Source organism: Arctopsyche grandis, chromosome 9, assembly GCF_051622035.1.
Source record: "Arctopsyche grandis isolate Sample6627 chromosome 9, ASM5162203v2, whole genome shotgun sequence".
Classification (NCBI taxonomy): Eukaryota; Metazoa; Arthropoda; class Insecta; order Trichoptera; family Hydropsychidae; genus Arctopsyche; species Arctopsyche grandis.
In genome coordinates, this window is record NC_135363.1 from 3635662 (window position 1) to 3663420 (window position 27759).

Here is a 27759-nt window from a genome sequence, read left to right on the forward strand (position 1 = left end):
TGAACCAAACTTGGAACGAGGGGCGAGGACCGAGGAGGGGGGAGATTATTAAAAAAATATTGCTAAGTGACTGTCAAAATGAAATGATCTTTTTTAAATGATATTACAGCCAGCAGCATAGCTCGGAAGTTAAGCTTCTGCTTACCGTCAAGAAGGTGCCGGGTTCTATCCCTGAATGAAAAATGAATTTTTCAGAGTATGCTGTTGGTCAGACCTGGATTTGTGACTCCAGGTTGATCGTTTCCTATCAGAGTTTGCCAATTTTCTCTGATTTCATTGTTGAAACCGTTCCCGGAAAAAAAAATTGGCTAAAAATCCTTCCTACCTACTATGTCACCACTATTTGAAATTTGATGGATGTACAATAAAAATTTATGTACAATTCATAGATGTCTCGTTAATTTGCGAGTTTTTTCAGTGTCTCGCAATTCAACGACTTATAATAAAAAAATGCTGCATTTGTATTTGTAATTGGCCAGGAAGGCGCATTGGGATTTACCTGTAAGGCCTTCCTGGTATATATGTAAAATAAAAAATAAAAATAAAATATAAAAATCATCGACCGTTTCATTTTATTATCTGATCATTTTGGTTTAATAGCTGATTATTTAGTTTAATAACTGATCACAGCGTACTAATCATTTAGAATACTCACCGATAATTTCGAATTATTTACTGACAGTTTAGTTATTTTTGTTGATCAAAAGCTGAATTAATTACTGATCAATTAAATACACGCCTTATGCTATTAATTAAAAAAAAGAAGAAATGTGTCGGTTCTGTGTTCGATCCGCACGTGGTCGTATTTTTTTCAAATACCTTTTAAATATATTTAACTAGTGTTTTACCCGGCGTCGCTCAGTATTTGTAATATTCATTTGTATTTTAATTAAATTTATTTGAATGGAAAAAAAATATATATCGAATCGTCATATAAACTGTTTGGTTTACAAAGCCCCCCCCCCCGGCGAATGCCCCCGGCACCCCCCCGGGGATCATCACCCCTGGCACCCCTCGGGCCTTCACCCCTCCCATCCCCCGTCCCCGTCCCCATGTCGTCATGGAAATTTTTACTTGTTTTAAAAGTTCAACCAATTCCCAACAAAACATAATTATATATTAGATTTATATTTAGTTGTTTAGTATGAAAAAAATTGGTAAAAACTACCTACCTACAATTGAAAGTTTTTTGTTGATCTGTTATTATTAAAGCCTGGACCCAGAGCGTATTGTTCAAATGTTGTAAATGCATTGTTAAAGGTTTGCCGAACCTTTTTTACAAAGGATTTACAACAATGGAACAATGAGCGGCCCCTTGGCTATCCTACCTCTAGTTATTATGTTTGTATTATATTCGTACGTTTTGTTGGCAGTGTTTTAGACCCAACTGTTTCGATTCCACATACATATATACGTCACAGCTGAACCACTGCCAACAAAACGTATACGAATATAATAACAAAAGAAAAAAACTTCTATATATACTGTTCGCTACCAATTTTTTCTCTAGGAAATTTATTTAATTAATTAATTTCTATATTGTTTATATATACGTAGGTAGTTTTTCTAATTTTTTTTCATATTAAAAAATTAAATATAAATATTAAGGTATTAGAAAAAATTCGATCGAGTGCGGATCAAACACAAAACCGACACATTTAAAAAAAAAAGCTTGCATTGATAAAAATGTTTTAGCAGCTCTGTTGAACAGTTGCAGGGTGCAGGCGTTCGTCCCAAACATTTGGTACGCGTAGCCCGATCGATTAAAATGTTGGTTGTCGCTGAGTCCCAGTTCACCCCACTTGTAATTAAATTGAAGGGGTGACAAGTCTAGCGAAACAGGCGTGCATCGCTAGTCAACTGTCGTCGAAAAGTGACAGCTGCCAAAATAATAAGACGCTATATGAGAATGAGTGTAAAAGAAAAAGTAAAAGAGTACTACATTTCGAAACATTCTTATACGTAGGTTAAAAATTCTTCATGAATAAATTTCAAAGACCCCTTTTTTCTATGGACTAAAATCGATACAAAACACATGCAATACAAATGCTATTCGCGATGCATTTTTTGCGCACGCGCTCTATGAATATTATAACGATTTTTTTTATTATTTAATAACACTACAAAATGGGACAGCAGTTAGGGTTGCCAAGTGTCATGGACCAAAAAAGAGATCATTTAATCGTGTGTACGAACTAAACCAACTTTTTAAACCAGTAGCGTACAAAATATCAAAATAAAAATTAAATATAAAAATTGAAATTAAATATCAAAATTAAAATTAAATTCAAATATCAAAATAAAATTATAATCATTGTATTAAAATTAAAATAAAATATTGAAAGTTAAAACAGAACATGCACAATTTAAATGTATTTTCGAGATTGACCTAAAATTAGATCATCAACTAGGTCAAAACATAAGATGTTTTGACTTACGAAGATACGCACTATGATCGAAAAAAAATCAAAGAATTATTATTTTTACTTCCCCGTAAAGCACAGTTACTGAGAATATATCATGTATTAGTATGAGTGATCCAACGATTGTCGCCAATCCGTTGCGTTGTCGGTACATCAATCGAATTTTTTTTAGTCTTCAATTGTTTCTTCCAAGAGTGGATGAAAAAATGGCGAGTGAAGGCTAGCACTGGCAACTCTGTTCAAGTAGTCAGACTGAAAAACGACGGACTGAAAGTACCGCAGCAAAATACCTGGGTTTCACCCTTGACAGAAGACTGACATGGAAAGATCACATCAAAAATAAAAGACTGGAACTCACCCAGCGACTACACAAAATGAACTGGTTGATAGGAATAAAATCCAGTCTGACATTAGAGAATAAAATTTTAGTATATAAGTCAATCTTAAAGCCAGTCTGGACATATGGTATCCAACTATGGGGAACGAGTAGTAATTCTAACGTCGAAATCTTACAACGATTCCAAAATAAAGCTCTTAGAATAATAAAAAATGCCCCATGGTTTGCGAGAAACATTTAAATTCATCAACATGTATCTATACCATCAATTAAAACGGAAATAGAAAGTTATACAAAGAACTATATGCGTTGACTCGAAACCCACTCAAACGAGCTGGAACAAGAATTCAATTATCTCAAACAAATATGGCTTATATGGCTTATATGGCTTATTCCACTTTCATAATAGCCGGAACATACTTATGTAGTTAGGAACATGAAAAGTGCGCTTAAAAATCAATTGTTGAATTTAATCATCTTCATTCTCACTCTCAATTTCATCATCTCTGTTGCTATATTTATCTATGTACACTGCTAATTTGGTGCAAAAGTTCCTTATTTTCTTTTATTTCTTTATAAAATTCTAAAGATGAAATATTTTTGTAATTATATCATCATCATCATTTACAGCCATTCGCCATCCACTGCTGGATGAAGGCCTCTCCAAAACGCTTCCAATCGTCTCTGTTTTGCGCAACTCTCATCCATCTCACCTCGCACATTTTCCTAATTTCGTCCACCCATCTTCCCTGCGGTCTTCCTTTTACCCTTTTGCATTCTCTCGGGTACCATTCAAGCACTTCTTTTGTCCACCTTTCGTTCATTCTTCTGGCCACGTGACCCGCCCATTGCCATTTCAATCTTTTTACTCTATCCACTATGTCCACTACCCTTGTCATACTTCTCACCCATGTGTTCCGCTTCATGTCTATCCTCGTTATTCCAAGCATACGTTCCATACTTATTTGAGTGCATTGGATTTTTGTAATTATATACGCTTAAAATGCCCCGGACAGTGGGCATTTTCAACTTATTTCTTTATTTAGTCCACTGTTCGCTGATCATGGAAAATATTCTTTCTACATTGGCATTTTGAACAAATATTGCAAAAGCCTATCCATTCACGTCATATCTCGTGAGAGAAAATATAGTACGGCCTGCGCCAAATTATTGTCAAAATGGAAAAAGAGGAAATTTTGGATGGAATATAAAAAAGATAGAGAACAAAAGAATTGTGTTAAAAAAGAGAACATGTTCTCTTAAAAAGAGACCTGTTGGCAACCCTAACAGGAGTATAAGAACAAAAGGACAAATTATGAATCTAAGAATTCAGGTTTTTTTATTCTTCGTTGGCAATTGATCAACTATATATGCATGCGTTGTAGTATTGAATCTCTAAGGTGATTTGCCATACAGATACTAAATTATCATACAGATACCAATGTCATGCAAACTACATATATGTATACTAAAATTCTTTTAACAATAAGGGTCTGTTCATACTAGTGCTTCCAATCCCGGAAGATCACTTCAGCACCGGGATTGCGGTGCTAGGAATTTCCGATCCCGGGATCCCGGTGCTAGCACCGGGAAATCAAATGTATAATAAAAAAAATGTTCAATTGTATTTTGCAAACTCTCTTGATACTTCACGCAAAAAATACTCCTCATATTGGCGTTCTTGTTTTGAGAGTTTGGCTGCATTCTTTAAATCTTCGGTTCTAGATTTCTAAGATTAAATAAAAAACATTCTTGAATGTAATCAAATAAAGTAAAAACATCAATTTGATTCATTGATTCGTTTTTTTACAAATATGTAGTTTGTACCGTCTGGTAATTATTCATGGAAACAATCCATCTAATATAAAAGCTGCAATTACATTGATTTTATGTAAAAAAATTCGGATGTGACCAACCCACGACTATCTATGTAATCACACATATCGACTATGAGCGTTTTCGATACAAATTGAACACAAATGTTGGGAAACTTACACAAGATAAAAGTTCTACTTCCGGTTTACGAATTATGACCAAAACCTTATCAACTCTACATAAAGAATACGCATATAAATTTTCAGCTTAATATGTTCAGATGTGTGGAAAGAATCGTGGTCACAATATTTTTGACTTTTCTAAGAGAAAAAATCCCACCTCTGGTTTATTGTATTTAGGATTTTTCGCAAGCCAGCGTCAAAACGGGTCAGAGAAAACAAATGGACTATGATTGTCATTGCTCATCTCACTATTGTTCATTATATAATGTTGTTTTATGATTTTTCCTTATTATTTTTGTAAAGATAATATTTTTAAAGAAATTTTTCCAGCACCGTAATCCCGGTATTCAGTGTTCATCACCGGGATTCACGGTACCAGAAAATACCGGGATCCCGGAAGTTGGAAGCCGCACCGTGCAACTTTGTCGGCCGACTAGTTGCACGACTAAAAATTTATGGAAATGTGTGCGACAAACAAGTTGACGGGTGTAGCATGTCCCATCTACCTGCATGCATTGGTCTGGTCGCCCTCAACTAAGTCGCTCGCAAGTCGCACGGTGCGGCCCGGCCCTAAGTCCATATAGAATGTACCTAAGAATACTGTTCGTACTTGCAGGATACCTGCTGCTGCCGGTTCGTGCTGGATAGGTATGAACAGATCTTAAATCGGTAAATTTGCGTTGAAATTGATTGAAAATGTTGTGAAATTGAAAAAAGTTGTATGATAAGGTTATTGACGCATTTTGAAAGAAAAAACGCCGAATAAAATAAAATTCAAAAAAAATATTAATAAATTGTGTCAAATTTTTTTTCTGTTTATGGGCGTTTTTGGGTATAGCGATGTACACACATAAATACATACATAATCTGACTAATGGGTATCAATGTTCGTGTCCAACGACGATTCGTTGACATCATTGATATGACAGACACGTGAAAATGTATGTTCGAATTGGCAAAAAAATTGTCAATCTATTTGATTTTGTCAATTGTTTGTATTCACACCAATGCAAGCTGAGCGTCTATTAAATGAAAATGAACATATTTTTTTATCAACTAAAATGAATTACCATTACTTTTCTGTGATTCAATAAAATATTTATCAAAGTTTTGAGTTCTAGAAACTCCGTCGAGTCTAAAACAAAAGTTCAGATTTAATACATGTGTATTTTGAAAGGAAAAATTAATCACGAGGTACTTACTTCCTTACCATTGCATCATTCATCAAGAAGCACTTTGTGCGCAGACATTTCCAGAAGAAATTTGCAAAGGTATAAAATTGGTAATTAAGATTTTCAACTTCATTATAGCTGATGCTCTTAAGAGGGCTGGATAGCAGTGCCTTGTCCATATAAACGTACTATACTTCTCCCTACCTCAATTATGGCACTAGATAAATTATTTTTTAATATGCTATGGATATCCACCATTGGGGTGCATCTATCGTTTTATTTTTTTGATTAATTATTTTTTATAGGAGCTAGGAGCTGCCAAACATCTATAAAATCGCCTCTTTTTTACACCCACGAAAATAGTCTAGTGTGGTTATTTAACGGTCGATTTAAAAAAAAATACGCCGATAGATGCACAGAAAATATCTTTCTCATACCGATGATGAATTTTTTTAAAAAATTAGTTCAGTTTTGGAGGAGAAAATAGTAGAATACGAAACCTCGATTTTGTCAATTTAAAACACGTTTTATCTGGTCGAAGCGCAACTGTCGCATTCACGCAATATATATATATATATATATATATATATATATATATATATATATATATATATATATATATATATATATATATTGTCGCATTCACTCAATATATACATACACTCAATATATATATCGAAGAAAGGAACGGTAACAAAATTAACGTTTCGGGTGTACAGCCCTTTTAATCATCGCCAATTTAAATAATTTTTAGTTGAAATAGAAAGTGAATACGCAGATCTTAACAGGGTACGTTGGTTATCAAGAGGAAATGTTTTAAAACGTTCCACTTTCTTATTAACAGAAATTTAAACATTTCTCCTTGAGAAGGATATATAAATTTAACAGTGTTGGTGGCAACATTGATATGCAATTAATTGGTGACATTCAATTAATTGGTGGAAAAAATTCTGGCGCTCTAAATTTGATCGTCTTTGTGTTGATATGGAGATATTGGAGGAAAAACTGTGAACTTAGTTCACAGCACAAGTGGTCTGCATTGAAAGACCTGGAGACGAAACACACGATGATTTTTAATACCTGGAATAGTATTCCTGACTATATGATCAGTTGACAAAACTAGCATTTTCTATTCTTTCCCTTTTCGATTCTATTCTACATACATATTCATGCGAACAATCTTTTTCAAGCATGAACAATATCAAAAGTATACTGAGAAGTCGTCTTGTCTTATTGATGAGAATTTTATTTTATTCTTCCAAACATTGTCATATTTATATTTATTAAAATGTCTTTGATATGTTTTCGTTTTTTATTGAATGAATATTTAATATTGTTGTGGGTTTTGGGCTCTGGGACAATAATCTCTTTTTCATTATATGGTAGAGAAGCAAATGTCCATTTTCAGTACATTTTTAACTAAACAATTGAAATTATTAGTAACAACGGCGATAAATCCACTTGCATTGTTACTTTGGTTATCTATATTTAGGGCCATAATAATAATTTAGGACGTAATAAATTACAATACAATAATAAAGTAAATAGCTTAGAACGTAACGTACGAAATATCAATCAACGCAAAAAAGCGAAAGTCCATACATAAAAAGCGAATCAAGTCCATACTAGGGGTTCCAAAAAACCGCCCGAAATAAAAAGCCAGTTTTCGTTTTTTTATAAATAAAAAGCCGGTTGGCCGGCTTTCACCGGTTTTAGAAAATTAAGATTTTTTTATGTTTAAAATTTTTATATCGAAAAAAAATGTAGGGGAGAGTGGTGTACCTATGGACGAATTTATCTGTGGACAATGACTTTATTTCGGTCGGGGAAAATATTTTTGCTATACAATGTTCTAGGTAATTATGACCATCGAATATTAGCAACATTCAATCCACCTTTTGGTGCCGCGTGCTGCCAGATTCGAGTTTTTTCGAGAATTTCGTTATTTGCGACCCAAAAGTAAATATTTACCAACGAACTGTTTGTTTTTTCATATTTATTAAAATAAATTTTCATACAAGATATGCATTTAGTTTTGTATAGTGGTTATTTAAGTATTTGGTAACGACCATATATGTGTTAAAACGTAACCACAAAGAAGTGTATTTTAATATTAGTTGAATATTTCGTTTTGTTGTACCTTTGGACATTTATTTGGTTGTACCTCTGGACGCGTCCAGAGGTTAAGGTTAGAGGTTCTTGTGAAATTAACAACCAAAAAGACTTTCAAGTATTATGTTGCTGAAGTTATGAATGATCCAATCGAAAATGATATTGAAATTAAGTATTACAAGAAAATATCGACAAACAGGTTTCTTGTGGTCGATGACAATATTTATAATATTTGTCAAGAGGAAATTTCTGGGAAATTGCCTCCTCCTCGAGTGGTAGGCCAGTCTGGGAGACTTAAATCACACTTGGAATTTAATGTAGACCTTGAGAATTTCAACATTGGATGAAATAGTTAACTTTGTATAAATTATCATATCTGTCCAAAGGTACAACATACACTGTCCATAGGTTCAACATAGTGTTGAACCTTTGGACAATTTTTTTGTCTCTATTATTTTTGCAAATAATAAAATAACTGTTATGCTATCATTAATTTTTCTTTTTTAATTTTAGTCTTGAATATTCAACCTATCTAATGACATTAAAAAGTTTGCATAAAACAATAAAGTTGCTGAGCTATGAGTGAAAAAGTGAAAATTGTCCACAGGTACACCACTCTCCCCTAAATATATATTATATTATGCAAAAAAATAATTTTTATAAATTAAATTGAGTTTTAAACATTATAAACTTTCATAAGATCATTATTATATATTATTATTACAAATAATACAATTTGTATTATATGTATATCACAGCTGTAAAATGGTAGATCCTAAATACGCACAAATAATTAATTAAATGATTTAAATAAGCTGCTATCAAGAATATGTTATTAAAAAAATAATGTGTAACCTCGCAGATAAACTATAATTGTGGAATCGTGAATTAAGAACTGATGAGATTCGCTCCGAGGTTCGTTCAACGTTGAAATACTTCCGTCTTTCGTTGTTTTCACGCATCTGTTTTAGCTTTAAAATCGAAAAACTTTACAAATTTCAGAAACAATTTCATTAGAAACGGCATATCACAAAAACGATAGTAATGTTTTCTACCTGAAGTTGGGTAGGTTATTGAAACTACATACCTTCAATAATATTTTATCTTCGTCCATTACAAATCTCAAAGAAACCGCTAAGTACCTTTTTTTTGATGTTCGAAGAAATATACGCTTTTTCCTAAGAAAGTTTAGATATATACATTTATTTTAATCTCTCGCGAACGCCTCTAACTTATTCGAACAGGTATGTAAATCTGAAATATTTTCGAGTTAATAAATAGCAAAGAAAATAATTTCACACACAAAGTATTATAATTGATACGTATGTTCGAAAAAATCCGCACTGAATACACGCACTTGTTACTTCTTCGATGATCAAAAGCGACTGAAAGAATTGACGCAATAGTAAAATATGTACATTTAAAAAGGGAACGAAAAACATTTCTGTGTGTTTCACGCATGTTTACGATCGCAATCAATCGGTGCGTCTCATTATTATATAAGAACAAAATTTAATTAATTTAACAAAAATAATTTATATTTTTCAAGCACGGATAATCAAGAGTACACTGTATTGTTCTACGATCGATTGAAAATTGAATTTCTTCAAATAAAACCTCCTTTTTTGTTGTAGTCAAAACGAGTTACATTTGATTTATAAAAAATATATTAATAATAATAAAATTATTTTTGCCTGCTATGTAAATAGCTTAAGTCATTTTAAACGACTGTGATTTGCACGATTATTTGATTGGGGGGGGGGGGGGGGACAAAATATATTTGCACACAGGTGGCCATACTTCCATGAACGGCTCTACCTTGCATATAAATATATATACATATTCATGCTATTTTTGTTTGATTTTAGTCACCGTTATGGGAAAGGGTTACTGCAGTTCGATAAAACTATCTCATCAATACTTTTTTAGTAAACGAGTGGTCGTAATCCGCTTGTAAGTGACTGTTTAGAATTTATTTATTTATTTTTGTTATTTTTGTTTGTGTTATCGGTCACTGGCTTGAGCTGCAAAGTACATATATGTCATTTATGTGACTATTTTGAAGTTTATTTGGGTAGGTATTAATAATATTCACATATTATTCCTACGTGTATATTATAAAAATTTATCTTCGTTTTTATTATTAGTAGAAATGGATGAAGTCAAGAATTCGGTTAAATATTTGCAACAAATATGTTTCGCGAATCTGGAACGACAAGAAAAACTTGTAATTAAATCTTTGGGACGTCTTACACCCGACTTAATCATTAATCGGGTTTCAAAAAGCAGGAAGGTTAACTACGAGCGAAGATTTAACAGCAAGTATTATAATCAGCATGACTGGCTGACCGGTTGTCCGGAGAAAAACGCTTTCTTTTGCTTTCCGTGTCTATTATATGGAAATGAATACTTATGGACAAAATTGGGGGTAACGGATATAAACCACTTGACCAGTATACTTTATAAACACGAAAGAAATTCTGTACATTTAAGAAGTGTGTGTAAACTTGGACTCTTGGGAACAGCCGATATCAATACTGGAGCTTATATAGGTAGACAAGAAATCAATAAGCATAATGAAAAAGTGAGAAGAAACCGTGAAGTTTTGTCTAAAATCTTAGATTGCTTAGTATTTTGTGGTAAATTCGAATTGCCCATGCGAGGATATGGCGAAACCGAACATTCAACGAATTCCGAAGTATTTATAGGGCTAATGGAATTTTGTGGAAAATTAGATGATCATTTAAAAAATCATTTTCTTAACTCTACCATGTTTAAAGAATCTGCGGTGAAGATTCAAAACGAGCTTTTGGAATGCATTGTAAGTGTGTGTAAAGAAGAAATATGTAAACAGATTCAAAAAGCCAAATATATCGCAGTCATGACAGACGACACGAGTGATATTTCAGAACACGTTCAGCAAGTTATTGTTTTTCGTTACGAACTTCAAGGAAAAGTGTACGAGAGGTTCTGGGGACTTTTCATTCTAAAGTCACAAGATGCTGAAGGATTAGCAGAGTGTATATTGGAACAGTTGAAAAGTGTATTAGACGATGAAAACGAAAGACTAATTGCTCAAACATACGACGGAGCAGCCACAATCATTGGAGAAACAGGAGGTGTCCATACGATTATCAAAAAATCGTACAAAAATGCGCATTTCATACATTGCTATACCCATCAGCTTCATTCAATAATTGAAAAAGCTGCATCACAAAGTTCACAAGTGCGAATCTTTTTCTCCAGTCTTGCCACAATACCTGCATATTTCAACCAATCTCCCTCTCATTTGGCGGAACTTGAGGAAGTTTCCAAACAATTTCCACTGGGATCAAGTGTTGATTGGGATTTCGGCAGCGGAATTATAAACACAGTGTTCTACAACAGAGACATTTTGATACAATGCTGTAAGTCCCTCAAATCGAATATCAACATGGCAACTGTACAAGGAGCTGCAGGACTGCTTCGTACTCTAACCGATGACGATTTTAACTTCTGGTTGAAATTTTTCAATGAGATAATACCTCATGTTGATATTTTATATAGCATACTTCAAAACCGCCTTTACAATTCAACTTATCTTTCCGATTCGGTGAAAGAATTCGCCCAAATTATCGACGAGAAGAGAAATAATATTCCTGCAACCAATGGAGAATATTTGCCAGGTGGAAGTAGGGCTAAATTTGCCAAGGAGTGTAACAATGTTGTAGCGGCTAGAGGACTATGCGATTATATTACATTTCAAATAAAGGAGCGATTAAGTTTCACAAAACACTTGTCTGCAGCAAAGTTGCTGAATTTTTGCATTTATCAAGGTGACCCGCTCAATGTCCCTTCTTTGGAACTGGACGAAACTGTGGAAGCCTATCCGATATTAGATAAAGATGGTTTACATACGGAACTGTGCGTATTGTATGAACAGCCAGAATTGAAAAATTTATCAGGGCATGTACAAATTTACGATATTATGAATAATACAAGTATTTTTAGAAATTTTACAGAAGTATTCAATCTTATACAGATGGTTATCACTACACCTATGCCGACGACTGAACCAAAACGGTGTGTTTCTACACTCAAACGAATAAATGCATTTTTGAGAAATTCTAAAGGACCAAATCAACTTACAGCTTTTGCTATGCTAAGTATTGAAAAAAACATGATTGCAAATATAACAAATTTTCATAATATGGTGATAAATAAGTTTCTGATTCTGAATAAAACAAATATTGAATTTCATTATAGATAAATGTTCAACTAATTACTGAGATCGATTGATTATTTTGATATTTAATTGAATGTAACATAAATGTATATTTTTGTATGTAACATAATGAATGAAATATATATATATATGTATATATTTGATTTTTTTTAATCATGTTTATACAATCCATGCTAATTATTTTAGTTTTAGAATAACTAGGGCCATAGGGTTCATAAAATAGCTAACTTTTCTAGAACAATATTCTTCAAGACATCTTTCACTTACAAACCTGCAAGGAACGATCTGTGTATTTTGAAATTTCTAACTTAAAAAACCAATTATTTTCGTAAGAAACATTTGCGAATATTATATAAAGTTTGTCGATCTGCGAAAATTATCTATAAGTTGGAACAATAAATGAAAAGTGTATAAAAAGAGCATCATAACATGGTTTAAAAATTATTGAGTCAAATAATTTTAATTAATTAGATCTAATACTTCAAAGATTCCAATTGATTTTTTATTATTAATTTTATATTAACTTAATCATCATTGGAAATCATTCAGATTTAAAAATTATATACATATAATAAAATAATGGAGAGGATAAATAAAAATAATAACGTTTACGCTGCTATTACTAACATAAAACAGATGGCGCTTAAAAGTATTCATAGATGGCGTTCAAAATATATCACTTATGGATTTCAAACATGCATAAATATGTACATATGTAACTTTGTCAAATGCACACATTCTGTAAGATAAGTACATAAAAATCCAAAATGTATGTAAGAAAATATATAAAATATCTATTAATTAGAAATTCATAAAAAAGATACATATATCGACAAACCAATGAATATACATATGTACATAAGTATATACATAAGTGAATATACCAATGAAACCAATGAATATACCAATGTACATACATAAGTATTAAGGATCACAATATTAGGCATATAATTGCATAATATTACATTAAAGATCGATTCATGTGGTGGATTGTGGATAATGGTTGTTTGAAATTTGTTATCAATTTGTTTCAAATTGATAAATTCACTGGCAACACACACCAATCAAATATTAATAAATGTGATCAGACGGTTGTTTCAATTATAATCGAAACATTCAAACGGTCCAAACTTTAAATAAATGAATATAATTGTTTTAAAATAAAAAATAAAAAATCAATTATTTTTACGAATTCATTTTAAAGCATTTGTATGACATTATTCACCTGAGATTTATTATACTTGAATTCTCTCGAAAAAAATAGCGGTAAATATATCCAACAAGAGTAAACTACCAATTCCGGTTAACGGGTACTCACCAAATTTTATATATAATTTGATAATATATTTAAACTTCTAGATGTAAAATTTCAGTTCAATACAGTAAAAGGTTCCTGAGAAAAACCTCAATTCTTTTAAATCATTCATTTTTAAGACTATATTTTGTATATATTTTGGTTGGTTTTAGTCTTATATGTACATACAAATGTTAATTTGCTACTAATATACCCGGACCTGTAGGTAGAATCACTGGTAGTAGTTTAAACTTTAAAGCAGTGGCGTACGGTGGGTGTGCTGTGTATAAAAAACTGATTTTACGAAAGCGTAATTGAAAAATTCATGTCTAAAGAGCGAAGAATCAAATTAATGTATAAATAATGTTGCGTATGGGTGGGTGGAGGATCCAAGAAAAAGGCCAAAGTCGTCTCACAGCATTTATTGATGATTACGGAGATACACACACTGGCAGTGCTCAGTCCAGAATGTCGTTTGGATGTGGTTTGGAAATTCTTAATTTAAATAAACATATAGTTGGTACAGACATTAAGAATATTATATTAACTGTTTGTATGTACATATAACACGTTTTAAAACTTTATAATAATACCCAATACATTAATCTTTTTTATTCCATATTATAATTTTGTAATAGGAGAGAGACCACAGTAATTTATTGATATATACTTGTAGTAGTTTACCACTTGGTTCTTAAACATACAAGTAAAATTATATGCCGCTATCAATATATGGTATTATTGCGTAGGGGTGGGCGGAGGATCCAAGTAAAAGGCCATAGTCGTGTCACAGCATTTATTGATGATTAAGGAGATACACGCACTGGCAGTGCTCCGTCCAGAATGTCTTGATATCGCCTAAGTACATAAGGGGCAGGTCTCTCAGGACATCTTCGACGTCTAATTTGTTTGCCTATTGTTATGTCACGTATTCGGATATGTATTCCCACGACATTCGGTCTCACGGTACCGGTTCTGAGAACTCTACCGGAATGAGACGGTTACTCCCGCTAAGTGCATTCGGGGGGAGATAATCCTCGAAACCAATTATAATGGTAACAGTCTCTGAGATGCTACTCGGCCTAATCCGATCGCAACTACTCGGCGGCTCTTTTTAGTATACGTAACAATAATAATAAAATTCGGTTTTTCATACACAGCACACCCAACATCAACACCATCACCTGCTTTAAAGTACTTAAATGATGAAATGACACCGTACTTTTTTTCAAAATACATATTTGCACATCTACTAATTTTGGATCCAGCTCAACCGTGCTAGCTAGGGGTCCCAAATATTCGTAAAATCAATTATTCGAATATCGAATATGAAATTGGTAAAATATTCGAATATCGAATTCGACTGTCAGATGTAGTCTTAGACTCATTATTAATTGTATAATTTTTTTAGTTTTTCTTGGCAGTGTTTCCAATTTCTTTGGAAAGTACCACTTGTCGATGCCAATGCCAATTCTGGCCAGAATTCTGAATTCAACAACGTTTCATAGCTGTGAGATGGTACTCGGATTTTGGATGAAGAATACTTCCTTAGTAATTTCTCAATCGTAATCAAATCAGACATTACACCTTTTTTACTAATGAATTGCTTGATGTTGTCTTCAGAAGTACCTACGTCAAAAAAAAACGTCCAGATGCCTGGACCTCAGTGATAACACCAACCTGTATTCTTTAGCCGAACCAATAATATATGTCGGAGCTTCCCTTCTAATAATTTACCATTTTGGGAATCATATTTAAAAAAATTCCGATGTGAGGAATATAAAAAGGTCACAAAACAAAATTCAATAATTAAAAATACATTATGACAGAATTATTGATATAAATTTTGCGCAAATATAGGGAAACTTACACAACATTTTTACTTCCGGTTATCAGATTTTGTTCAAAATTTTTTAATACTTAAAATCACCATAATTATTAAACACATTAAATATCAAGAAAATAAAAATAATTTTAAAGGTCAAAATAAAATAATGAAATATTGTTTTAAAAAAAAATACTACTTGCAGTTTACGAATTCTGACCAAAACATAATCAACTGTAAGTTAGTACATAAAAAATACAAATATAAATGTTCAGCTTGATATATTCAGGGGTGTGGATAGAATCGTGATCACAACATTTTTGACCTTTCTAAGAGGGAAACATCCCCCTCCCGGTTTATTAAAATTAATTTACTAGATATGAAATTTCAGTTCAATTAATTAAAAGGTTTCTGAGAAAAACATAAAAAACCTCGATTCTCTAGAGTAAAAGTACTACTTCCGGTTTAGGAAAAAATATTTTCAAAATATTGTGGTATAAAATTTACAATTTCTATTACATGTAAATAATATGTAAAAATCAGTCCAATTTGATAGGATTAACGATGTTCAAAAAATCCCCAAAATACACGGACATAAATATGTATATATGTATATTTTTTTCTCGCTTTTATCACCACGCAATCAACAATTAGTTTCCGTTCTCTTACATTTACTGGTATTTTCATACATTTAAAAAAATTTGTACCGTTTAAATTGATCATTAGTTTCTCATGCTGATTTAGTTTCATATTAATCAATGTCATATAAAATAATTATTTATTTTATGGTTTTTTTCATTTATAATAAATAGCCTCTAGGAATAGTTAATATTTTGTTCTCAAGTGGAATTCAAGTTTATTCATACACACGTACACTACAGATACTGAGTGTCCTAAAGATGACTAAGCGTACGTACGCACAGGAATACATATATTCAAGAAACTGCATCAAAGTTTGAAAAGTACTGGACATTGTTCGTACATTACTTTTCTTTATTGCTTGCGAAAAAAGCGAATTTTAGAATTTGTAAGCAAATTCTTTTGTCACATCAAAAAAAATTTCGAGTTCGAATTTTCGCATGATCACAAAACTTCATATATTGTGAGCACGTACATACATAGATAAAGTAAAAATTATATTTATAAATAACTAGGACACCCAAATATTCGTCGAGTTTAATTTTTCCAATATCGAATAGAAATTAGTTAATCCAATATCGAAAAGTAGTTATAATAATAATAATAATAACATAAAAGTTCATAAATATGTATATAATAAGCGTCGGCAATAAGCATGTTTCTATATTATAAAAAACCACAAATACATAATTTTAGAAAAAATTATTACGAAAATTTTTAAATTATTTATAAAAAATAATTTAAATTTTAATAATTATTACTAAAAATATTGACTGATTTTATTTTACACTAATAGTATTACCCGGCTTCGCTCGGTATTTGTAATATAAACCGTTTAAACATAAATAATCTAATAGTAAACATTTTATTAAATTTATTTCAATAGTTTTATTTTATAAAAATTTATTTGAATACTCATTTGTTTTTTTATTAAATTTTCTGGCACGAACAAAAAAACATATATACTGTCTCTTTCGAAATTATATACATACGAGAATCCAGCGCCTGCGCCCTCCAGGGGCTTAGCCCTCGGTGGCTGCGTCCCCTAGAGCTTCGCCCCCGGCGGCTGCACCCTTAGAGCCTTCGATGCCCCCCGGGGCCGCGGGTGAATTTATTTGAATCGAAAAGAAAATATATCGTCATAGAAACTTACCTGTTTATAAAGTTCCCAACGACAGTTACATATAAATATACAAAGTCTCTTTCGAAATTATATATTAGATGTAATAGATATACATAGATCATCGGCCAAGTTTCTTTTACCCAAAAAAATCTCTCACTATTGTTAATTACTATTGTCCCACAATTAGGGTTGCCAGATGATAATTTGATAAAGGAGGGCAGATGGGTCTAAAAAGGAGGATTTTCTATAAAAAAGGAGGACATTCAGAAATTAAACGAATTTTTTATATTATTTTACTTTATTTTACTCATATTTAGCTGCCAATTTTGGAAAGAAGTTCTTGGTTTTTTAACAAATAATTATAAAAATCTTCACATGTCATGTTTTTGAAGTTGTATTGAATAAGAATTAAAGATTTAACTGACTGCACACTTAGTCTATTCCTCTCTTTGCTCCACTGAGTATTAATCAGTGAAAAAACTCTGTCCACATTTTCATTATGTGCGCTTATACTAAAATAAAACTCGCAGATCTTGAGCAGTTCTGAGAAACATTCAATGTTTCCCGACCGATGTTTAGCAAAAAGGAGGACTTACAGTAGGTAAGGGAGGACAAAACATGGAAAAGGAGGACATGTCCTCCTTTTGGATAGCATCTGGCAACCCTACCCACAATGCAAGAGAGCAAATAATAAAAGGAAGTACTTTTGCTTTATAGAATGAAGATTTTTATTTTTTATCAGAAACCGTTGAGTGTGTTGAACTAAAATTTCATATCTATAAGTTTATGTTTATTGACAAGTTACATATATATAAAATTTGGCGAATGCCCTTCAACCGTAAGTGGCTGTTTACTCTAGTTCGATTTTTCTTCGACCGATTTGTTTATTTATTTTGAACTCCACCAGTTTGGTTGGGAAATCTAGTTAACCACTTTTCTGCCGGTCCCAAGCCCTGAAGATGGATTATGGTAACCCATTTCTTAATATTATTATATTTATAGGGCGCTTAGAAAAAATTGTCCGAGGGCGCCATAGGGTGTAAGGCCGGGACTGCTCTAATGCATATATAAAGTCGTGGGTTTGTCACATGCGATTTTTTTTTTGTATGTTAAAAACAACTAAAACTTCCATAAACGTTGAAACCTTTTCAAAAATATGTCTGATCATTGCTCTTTCTTTTGAGGTATCACTCACGCAAATGTCTCGCCAATTATTATCAGAATTAGGGTATGAAAACCTCATTGTGGGTGCACACGGAACAAAGGCCGCCATTAACAAGTGACTTTATTTTTTTTTTGATTTCTCATATCAAATATGTACGTAGATCAAAAAAATTGTAAAAATAATTTGTTTATTATATTCAAATGCCGATTTCTAATGCATGCTCGGGTCTCTTGTCTGACTTCCATGTTGGTAAAATTGATTTTCATCTTTTGCTTCATGGTTTGAAAAGCTTCTTATATAATTTCTGATTAGCTGTTATTTTGAAACTATTTTTTGTGTAAATGATAATATTCTAATCGGAGCCTTATACTGAATGTATTTTACTCAAACGTACTAACTTAAGCTATTTCCAAATTCCAAAATTCGCCGTTTTCGTTGTACCCCAATATGAACGATATGTATGTATGTGTTTTTAAAGATTTTACCAGTTTCTACTATATCTAGATCTATTTCCAAATGGCTAACCATCGTCAGCTCATCCTTTTGAGTTTAATTGCTGTACTAACGTTTCCTCATTCGACATATTGTGATGATGATTGTAAGTTGCACTAGCAGATGTGCTAGAAACACCTAATGTACAATACAAATGTGTGAAATACGCAAAAGCAGCACATCTGCTGATGATTAATTTGTGCATACATTGTATGTAAATAAATAAATTTCAGTAGAGCAGTACATAAGTCCAGAAGACTTAAAATACCTAGAAGAAAATTGGAATGAGACGTATTCAGTGTTTCCCGATGATGATAATGATGATGCTGATGATGCAAATACCCGTTCATTAATCAGAGAAGACATTCAAGCGTTTAAAAACATGCAAGCAAGTATTTTTTTATAATTATATCTCTAGCATTAATTGATCTAATATAAATCTGATAACAGTAACCCAGTGGTACAAAGCGCAAAGCTCTAAAATATAAAGAATGAAATATATACATATACATTAATATCACGAAAAATTTTCCGAATACGTGAATTCGGCAACGACTTTACATTTTTTGCGAATTAAATTTTCACAAATTTCGCAATTTTTTTGCCGATTTCGTGAATTCGGAGAAACACTTATGCACATAATGCTGGGGAGGGAGGTCACGGATAATTGAAAAACACGGATAATCCGAATCATTGACTTGGTTTCGAATATAATATCATATTAACAACACAAAATTTTGTTTCATAATTTTAATACTCATTATTTATTAAGAAAAACGCTTATAGTTAAGCAGATGTGTAGCCGTTAGTACTCATAGTTAGTACTACTGTTGTCAAAATATAAAAAAATGTAGTCAATCAGCCAGACTAAGCATTGAAGTTGACTACTGATCCTAATTTTTCATGGAAAAACTTGGCTGTTTCCATACACATTTGACCGCTAATTGGTTTTCCTTCTGCTCATTTTTGATTCAACTATATGAGTATAGTTGCAATCAAATCTTCGTATCTTGACATTTTCATACTTTTTCGTTTCGAAGGACCTGCAGAACTATCACAATCTCTCGCGAACGCCTCTAAATTATTTTTACTTTATCTATGTACGTAGTAACAATAGATGAAGTTTTGTGATCATGCGAAAATTCGAACTCGAGATTTTGACTGATTCGAACTCAGAATCGATTACTGATCACGTTTTAATGATCTAGAAAAAATGTGTGTGTGTCTGTGTACTTTGGGGATTTTTTCAACACCGTTAGTCCTATCGAACCGAAACTTGGTATCGGTTAATGAAATTCTTATAGACACTACGTAAATTTTTTTCAAATTTTTAAGTTGACCGGAAATGGTACCTCCCCTTATAGGTGTCCTCTTATTTTTAAGTTTTTGAATTCGATTTTCTCCCAAACTACTAACTGAATCGGACTGATTTTTTTTTACATGTACTAGAAATAATAATTTTTATAATTTTGTATTTTTTAAATATTTTTATCTGAACCGGAAGTAGTACTTTTACTCTAGAGAATCGAGGTTTTTTATGTTTTTCTCAAAAGCCTTTTGATTTATCGAACTGAAATTTCATATCGATCAGTTTAAGCTCAATACCAAGTTATGTATAAAATTTGGTAAGCGTCCGTCAACCGGAAGTGGCAGTTTACTCTTGTTCGATTTGTCTTCCACTATTTTTTTCGACCCCTTAAACATGTGTGGTCTTCACGAAAAAATTCAAGTATAATTCTTGTATCAATGTGATTAAAATAAAAAAAAATCACTAAATTTAATAAACCGGAAGTGGGATTTTTTCCCTTCCGGAAGCATCCGGAAGGAAGGTCAAAAATGTTGTCGCCTGGATCCTGACCACACCCCTGAACGTATTAAGCTGAAAATTTATATTTATATTCTTTATGTACTAACTTAGATTTGGTAACGTTTTGGTCAGAATTCGTAAACCGGAAGTAGTATTATTTTTAAAAACAATATTTCATTATTTTTTCATTATTTTATTTTGACCTTTTAAATTATTTTAAGCGTCTTGATATTTATTGTGTACAATAGAGAGAGTGATTTTAAGTAAAAATAAAAAACAAAATCAGCAAATTTAATGAACCGGAAGTGGGATTTTCTCCTATTAGAAAAGTCAAAAATGTTGTCGCCTGGATTCTGTCCACACCCCTGAACGTATTAAGCTGAAAATTTATATTTGTGTTGTTTATGTACTAACTTAGATTTGGTAACGTTTTGGTCAGAATTCGAAAACCGGAAGTAGTATTTTTTTTAAAAACAATATTTCATTATTTTTTCATTATTTTATTTTGACCTTTTAAGATATTTTAAGCGTCTTGATATTTATTGTGTATAATAGAGATAGTGATTTTAAGTAAAAATAAAAAATAAAACCATCAAACTTAATGAACCGGAAGTGGGATTTTCTCCTATTAGAAAGGTCAAAAATGTTGTCGCCTGGATCCTGTCCACACCCCTGAACGTATTAAGCTGAAAATTTATATTTGTGTTGTTTATGTACTAACTTAGATTTGGTAACGTTTTGGTCAGAATTCGTAAACCGGAAGTAGTATTATTTTTAAAAACAATATTTCATTATTTTATTTTGACCTTTTAAATTATTTTAAGCGTCTTGATATTTATTGTGTATAATAAAGATAGTGATTTTAAGTAAAAATAAAAAATAAAACCATCAAATTTTGTACAGACTCCAGGGATGTTCAACTCGAGAGCACCCCGGAAGTCGGTTTTGTGAGATAGCTAGTGGTAAGCTTGGGCGGGGCTGGTTTCCTCAAGGTGCCTTCCTTCGTCGTCGGTGGTCTGGTCTCTGCTGATGTCGGCTGCTCTGCTATGTCCCTTTCTCCTTCGTAATGTGCGTGGGATGCGTGATGTGGAAAAAGGGAGGAAATTGTATAATAATGAAAACAGGTTGTAATTCTGTTTGTATGGTGACTGTATTTTATATATATATATATATATACAGAGATCAAGCAGAGGGGACAGGGGGGGGGAGTAACAAAGTAACCACGCGTGCCCTTTGAGGTTAGCCACGCGTAGCTCAGTTGTCTGCCTTCTGGACGAAGACAGACCAAGCTTCCTCTGGTGCACACCGGACGGATACTGGAGCTGGTCTCCAAGTATCGTCACAACCCTCACCAGCCTCTAGCTGGTGATTTCGGTGGCGAGGTGGGCCCCGTAAACAACGGGGTGTTTACGCGCCAAACCGCTATTGACAACTGTCAGTTTGTGTGCCAACCGCTGACTCAGGGTGGTCAGCACAAAAATATATCGGCCAAATCGTGGGTCGTAAAGCCACGAAAGCCGATCATCAGACATAGTCTGAACAAATTTAATGAACCGGAAGTGGGATTTTCTCCTATTAGAAAGGTCAAAAATGTTGTCGCCTGGATCCTGTTCACACCCCTGAACGTATTAAGCTGAAAATTTATATTTGTGTTGTTTATGTACTAACTTAGATTTGGTAACGTTTTGGTCAGAATTCGTAAACCAGAAGTAGTATTTTTTTTAAAAACAATATTTCATTATTTTATTTTGACCTTTTAAATTATTTTTATCCTTTTGATATTAAATGTGTATAATAATTATACTGATTTTAAATAATTAAAAAAATTTGAACAAAATTTTGTCTTGTGCAAGTATTTGCATATATTTGCGCTCAATTTGTATCGCTATCATAAGTATTAGTTCAATATCGAATTTTGTTTTGTAACCTTCTTATATTCCTCAAATACATAGATAAAGTCATGGGTTGGTCACACCCAAATTTTTTTCTTTAACTATATTTCGAACAGGTATGTAAATCTGAAATATTTTCGAGTTAATAGCAAAGAAAATAATTTCACACAATAATTTTATAATTGATAATAACACTGTTCGACACGAAAAATAGTTCAGAGACGAGATATGACATTTCTTATAGATCTATGTCCAGTAAACACGAAAACACTAGCTTATCTCTATAAAATAAACGAATTTTTGTTATTAATCCACAAGAATAGTCGAAATATGATTTTTCTAAGTGGAATTTTATTTAATTCTCATATAAAGACAATTTAATATATTATCCCTATTAATTACGAATATCCAGTAGGAATAAGACACACCATTGATTTGTGGCACACCTAATTTAACAATACTTATCATTGATTTGTGACACACCTAATTTACTGACTAACCTAAATTGTACGACACGTGTCTTCAATACTCCATTGTCTTAAAGAAAAGTATATAAACTCATACTGATAGAATTCAAATCAGTCCTCACCATCGACTCCGCAGATGACAGTCGTTAGTCATCATCATCGATTCTGAGTGTGACAGTCGTCATCATCAAGACTCCGAGAACGCGTCCGCAAATGACGCTCAGCACAGCAGCAGAACAAAGTTCAAAGTGAACCAAAGTTAAAGTTAAAGTGAAATAGTTCTACGTATCTCATATTAAATTATCATCGTTCCATAATCTATCGTTTTTCGAATATATTGTTGCGTAGGGGTGGGTGTAGGATCCAAGTAAAAGGCCAAAGTCGTTTCACAGCATTTATTGGTGATTAAGGAGATACACGCACTGGCAGTGCTCCGTCCAGAATGTCTTGATATCGCCTAAGTACGGCCTTATAATGGATCGGTCGCTCAGGGCATCTTCGACGTCCGGTTACTTCCCTATTGTTTAGGCATGTACCCGGATATATATTCCCACGACACTGAGTCCCACGGTATCGGTCACTTCTGAGAAGGGACCAATAGCGGCCAATTCGATGGCCATTGTGTAGCCGACTTGCACTCAGTCTAGAGATAATCCTTGAAACCAATTATAACGGTCACACAGTCTCTGGGATGCTACTCGGCCTAGTCCGATTGCACTTACTCGGCGGTGTAACAGTTGGGCTGAAAAGTTCGAAGGCTAGCATAGAAAAAATCTTTTTTTTGTTAGAATTTGATTTTATTATTCAATATAGTTGCCTTCGAGGGCGATACAACGATTATAGCGGTCATACAATTTTTCGATACCATTTTTATAGTACGATTTGTCTTTAGCCTCAAAATAGGCTTCAGTTTCGACGATTACCCCTTCATCGGCGCAAAATTTCTGTCCAGCGAGCATCCTCTTGAGGTCTGAGAACAGGAAAAAGTCGCTGAGGGCCAGATCTGGAGAATACGGTGGATGCAGAAGCAATTCGAAGCCCAATTCATGCAATTTTGCCATCGTTTTCATTGATTTGTGACACGGTGCATTGTCTTGATGAAACAGCACTTTCTTCTTCTTCAAATGGGGCCGTTTTTCCGCGATTTCGTCCTTCAAACGCTCCAATAACGCTACGTAATAGTCACTGTTTATGGTTTTTCCCTTTTTAAGATAGTCGATGAATATTATACCATGCTCATCCCAAAATACTGATGCCATAACCTTGCCAGCTGACTTTTGCGTCTTTCCACGCTTTGGAGTCACTTCATCACGTGCAGTCCACTCGGCTGACCGTCGATTGGACTCCGGTGTGAAATTATGGAGCCATGTTTCATGCATTGTCTCATATCGACGCAAAAATTTGGGTTTATTACAATTGAACAGCTCCAAACACTGCTCAGAATCATCAATTCGTTGTTGTTTTTGGTCGATTGTGAGCTCGCGCGGCACCCACTTTGAACAGAGCTTTCGCATACCCAAATATTCATTCACGATATGTCCAACACGTTCCTTTGATATCTTTAGGGTCTCAGCTATCTCAATCAATTTCAGTTTACGGCTATCCAAAATTATTTTGTGGACTTTTTTGATGTTTTCGTCGGTAACAGCCTCTTTAGGGCGTCCACTGCGTGCATCGTCCTCGGTTCTCATTTCGCCTCGTTTAAACTTAGCAAACCACTTCTCAACGGTTGATTTTCCTGGTGCAAGGTCCGAATAATGTTCATCAAGCCAAACCTTGGCTTCAATAGTATTTTTTTTCGCCGAAAAACAATGCTTTATTAACACACGAAATTCCTTTTTATCCATTTTTTCAAACTAATAAAAGTTGCTTCACTCAAAATGCTATAACTCACAAACTAATAGTACGACATCTGTCAAATTTATACACGTGTCTTTTTAAGGTTAGGGCTAACTAAAAATCATATGGATTTAATACTAGTAGCGCTATCTATGTGTCAGCCTATGAACTTTTCAGCCCACCTAATACGTAACAATATCTACATATACAAAAATTGAATCTTTTGGCTCAATAGAATCCTATTCCCTATCCTTGATATATATGTAAATACCTCTATTATATGTTTTTATTTAGTTAATCATGTCGGGCCCACTTTTATTTCAACTCCACCTGGCTGGTATGCGAAGCAAAGATCGTAGAGATCGTAAAGAAGAGTGCTATGACTTAGAAAAATTCTTATCCAAGTTGAAATGGCTACTGGATTATAAGCCACAGAGATCGAATGAATTGGAAGTCAAATTTTATCATTACAACAAACGGATATTTAGTCCAATTCTACTGAATAGTATCAATGAAACGAGCTTGCCGACTATAGATTACTATCCTTCTAGGCCCACTGTGTTTATTGTTCATGGCTTTATGAGTCATGGTAATGCCCAGTGGGTGATAGATATGGCTACTGCTTTTATATTACGGGTATGTTATGTATAATACATAGTATGTATGTATATAAAATATGAACACGATTACAACTAAGCAAAGCTTTTTATTTATACATATATTAAGTACGATGTCCATGTAATTGCTGTCGATTGGAGTCAAGCCTTTTCTAGTTGGAAGTATTGGAACGCCGTCGCTAACACTCGCACTGTAGGATCAGAAATCGCTCGGTAAAACACATAATTTTAAGTTGGCTTTTTAATGAGGGATAGACTTAAAAAATATCTTTCTTCAGGTTAATGGAGGAGTTAATATCAGTAACTGGAACCAAAAAGAAAGATTTTCATTTGATCGGTCATGGTCTTGGAGCCCATGTGTCTGCATTTGCTTCGGATAAAATTGGATCTGTAGGGAGAATCACTGGTAACAGTATAAAGTGTTTCGATTATGAAATGATATTGTGTAATATTTAGCATGTTTTTTTTTCGAAAATTACTTGAAAGACAATGTTTTTCCATCCAGGCTTGGATCCAGCTCAACCGTGCTTCATCTCAAACGAGGTGGTCAATTATTTAGATAAGACGGATGCAGATTTTGTTGATATAATTCATACAAACGGTAGAATATTATCTCAACTTAGGCATGGACTACAAAAACCCAGTGGTTAGTATATGATAATGAATAAATTTTATTTGAATCCAATCAATAGGGTTTATGGCTGTTATTAAACGTTTGTATGTTATAAAAATTATTCTTCTTTCAGGCCATCAAGATTTTTACCCAAACGGTGGTATAAGACAACCTGGTTGTAAATATGAAGGAAAAGTAAAAAAAATTGGAATTCCTGTATATGACAGTAAACTCCCAATTTTTTAAAATGTCATTTAATAACTGAATTGCATCCATTAATTAATATATTATTATTATTATTTAAAGCATTGCAAAGAGGTATATGTAATCATGGAAGAGCTTATAAGCTGTTTACTGAAAGTATACAAATAGAAACCAAATGTTTGTTCATTGGACGTAAATGGGATATGACTTATGAAGGGTATGATACACATATGTTAGCGTTTAAAATAAATACGGTTTGATAAATGATAATATTCTAAATCCCTTTTTAGTATAGATACCAGTTTTAGTTTTGAGTGCACCAAAACGCTTTGTTCTGTAATGGGCCTACATTCATTTTTTTCGCCAGCTAGAGGTTCATTCTTTGTCGTAACTTCTAGTAGAAGTCCTTTCTGCAGTAACTAATACATACATAGTATTGATCATATAACAGTCACTCGAAATATTTCAATTAATTTAATAAAATTGATTACAGTTAAGAACGCATGTCCAAAAGATTTAAGAACAAGTGTCTTGCTTCAATTGCAGAAGGTTACGGGAAAAAATAAGTTGAATAGTTGTATGATTTTATAATGGCAGTCGGTATTCTGATCAATTTATATAATTTACGTACATGTCTAAGCACATATATGTATGTCTCTACGGATGAATTAATTAATTAATTAATTTTTAATAACCTTTTCTTCAGCATTTCGAAAGTCAGTGATTTATGTTATAACAAATGCTGCAATGTTTGTAATCATTGGTAGGAAGCAATGTTAGGAAGCATTGGGGTTAAAAAAAATATATTTGAAATCTTTTTTGAATATTATATCGTTTTTTTTTTAAATATGTTCCTTCGGCAAAATTTATTCTATCTATTTTCATTAATATTGTATATATTGAACATGAAACGTGCCTATTTTGAATAAAAATTATAAATTTTTTTTTTTTTTTTATTCTTTATCTTGTACATTTTATCAAATTTATTGTTTAAACTAAAATATTAGGAGGGGTAGAAGGGTGCGATGAAAACCAATCTTCCCAGGGGCGCTTTATTTCCTCGGGCTGGGCCTGCTAACTAGATTTTTTTTGTGTTTCTAATTTTTTCACGGTCAATAAAAAAGTGTCCACCTTAAAATGCGCTATAAACTCCAATCTGATATCCACGGCAGTTTGGAATCGTTCTGAACATACGAGCACTTCAAATGTCGATCTTTAGTAATTGTCGTCTTTTTCGGTCTTCCTGGACCTTTTCTTCGTTCTGGAGGTGTAGGATTTGATTTCATATTAATATATTTGAGCACTGATGTCTTGCTGCATCCAACTTGACTAGCGACAGATCGGGAGCTGGCGTGTTTCAAAGCCAAAGCCGAAATTTTGACTTTTTGCGCCGCGGTTAGTTTAGGATAGTTTGGCATAATTTTAGTAAACAGCACGTGGACGATGGAAATGAGCCATAGATGTATAATACATAGATCCGCCCTCACGGTTTATACTGGTCTCCCTTTTGGCGCAT

At 33.0% G+C, this 27759-nt stretch overlaps 2 protein-coding genes across 2 annotated transcripts; both read left to right on the plus strand.

Moving 5' to 3' along the window:
* The first annotated feature begins 10193 nt into the window (after positions 1-10193).
* LOC143917234 (zinc finger MYM-type protein 1-like) lies at positions 10194-25643 on the plus strand. Its single transcript, XM_077438718.1, has 3 exons — positions 10194-12233; positions 25104-25445; positions 25536-25643. Exons 1-3 carry the CDS (start codon positions 10194-10196, stop codon positions 25641-25643), a joined length of 2490 nt encoding a protein of 829 aa, XP_077294844.1.
* On the plus strand, positions 25104-26834 carry LOC143917235 (phospholipase A1-like). Its single transcript, XM_077438719.1, has 7 exons — positions 25104-25445; positions 25536-25832; positions 25932-26072; positions 26173-26265; positions 26346-26460; positions 26534-26658; positions 26737-26834. The coding sequence occupies exons 2-7, from the start codon at positions 25709-25711 to the stop codon at positions 26832-26834; spliced, it is 696 nt and encodes a 231-aa protein (XP_077294845.1). The 5' UTR covers positions 25104-25445; positions 25536-25708.
* The last annotated feature ends 925 nt before the right edge of the window (positions 26835-27759 follow it).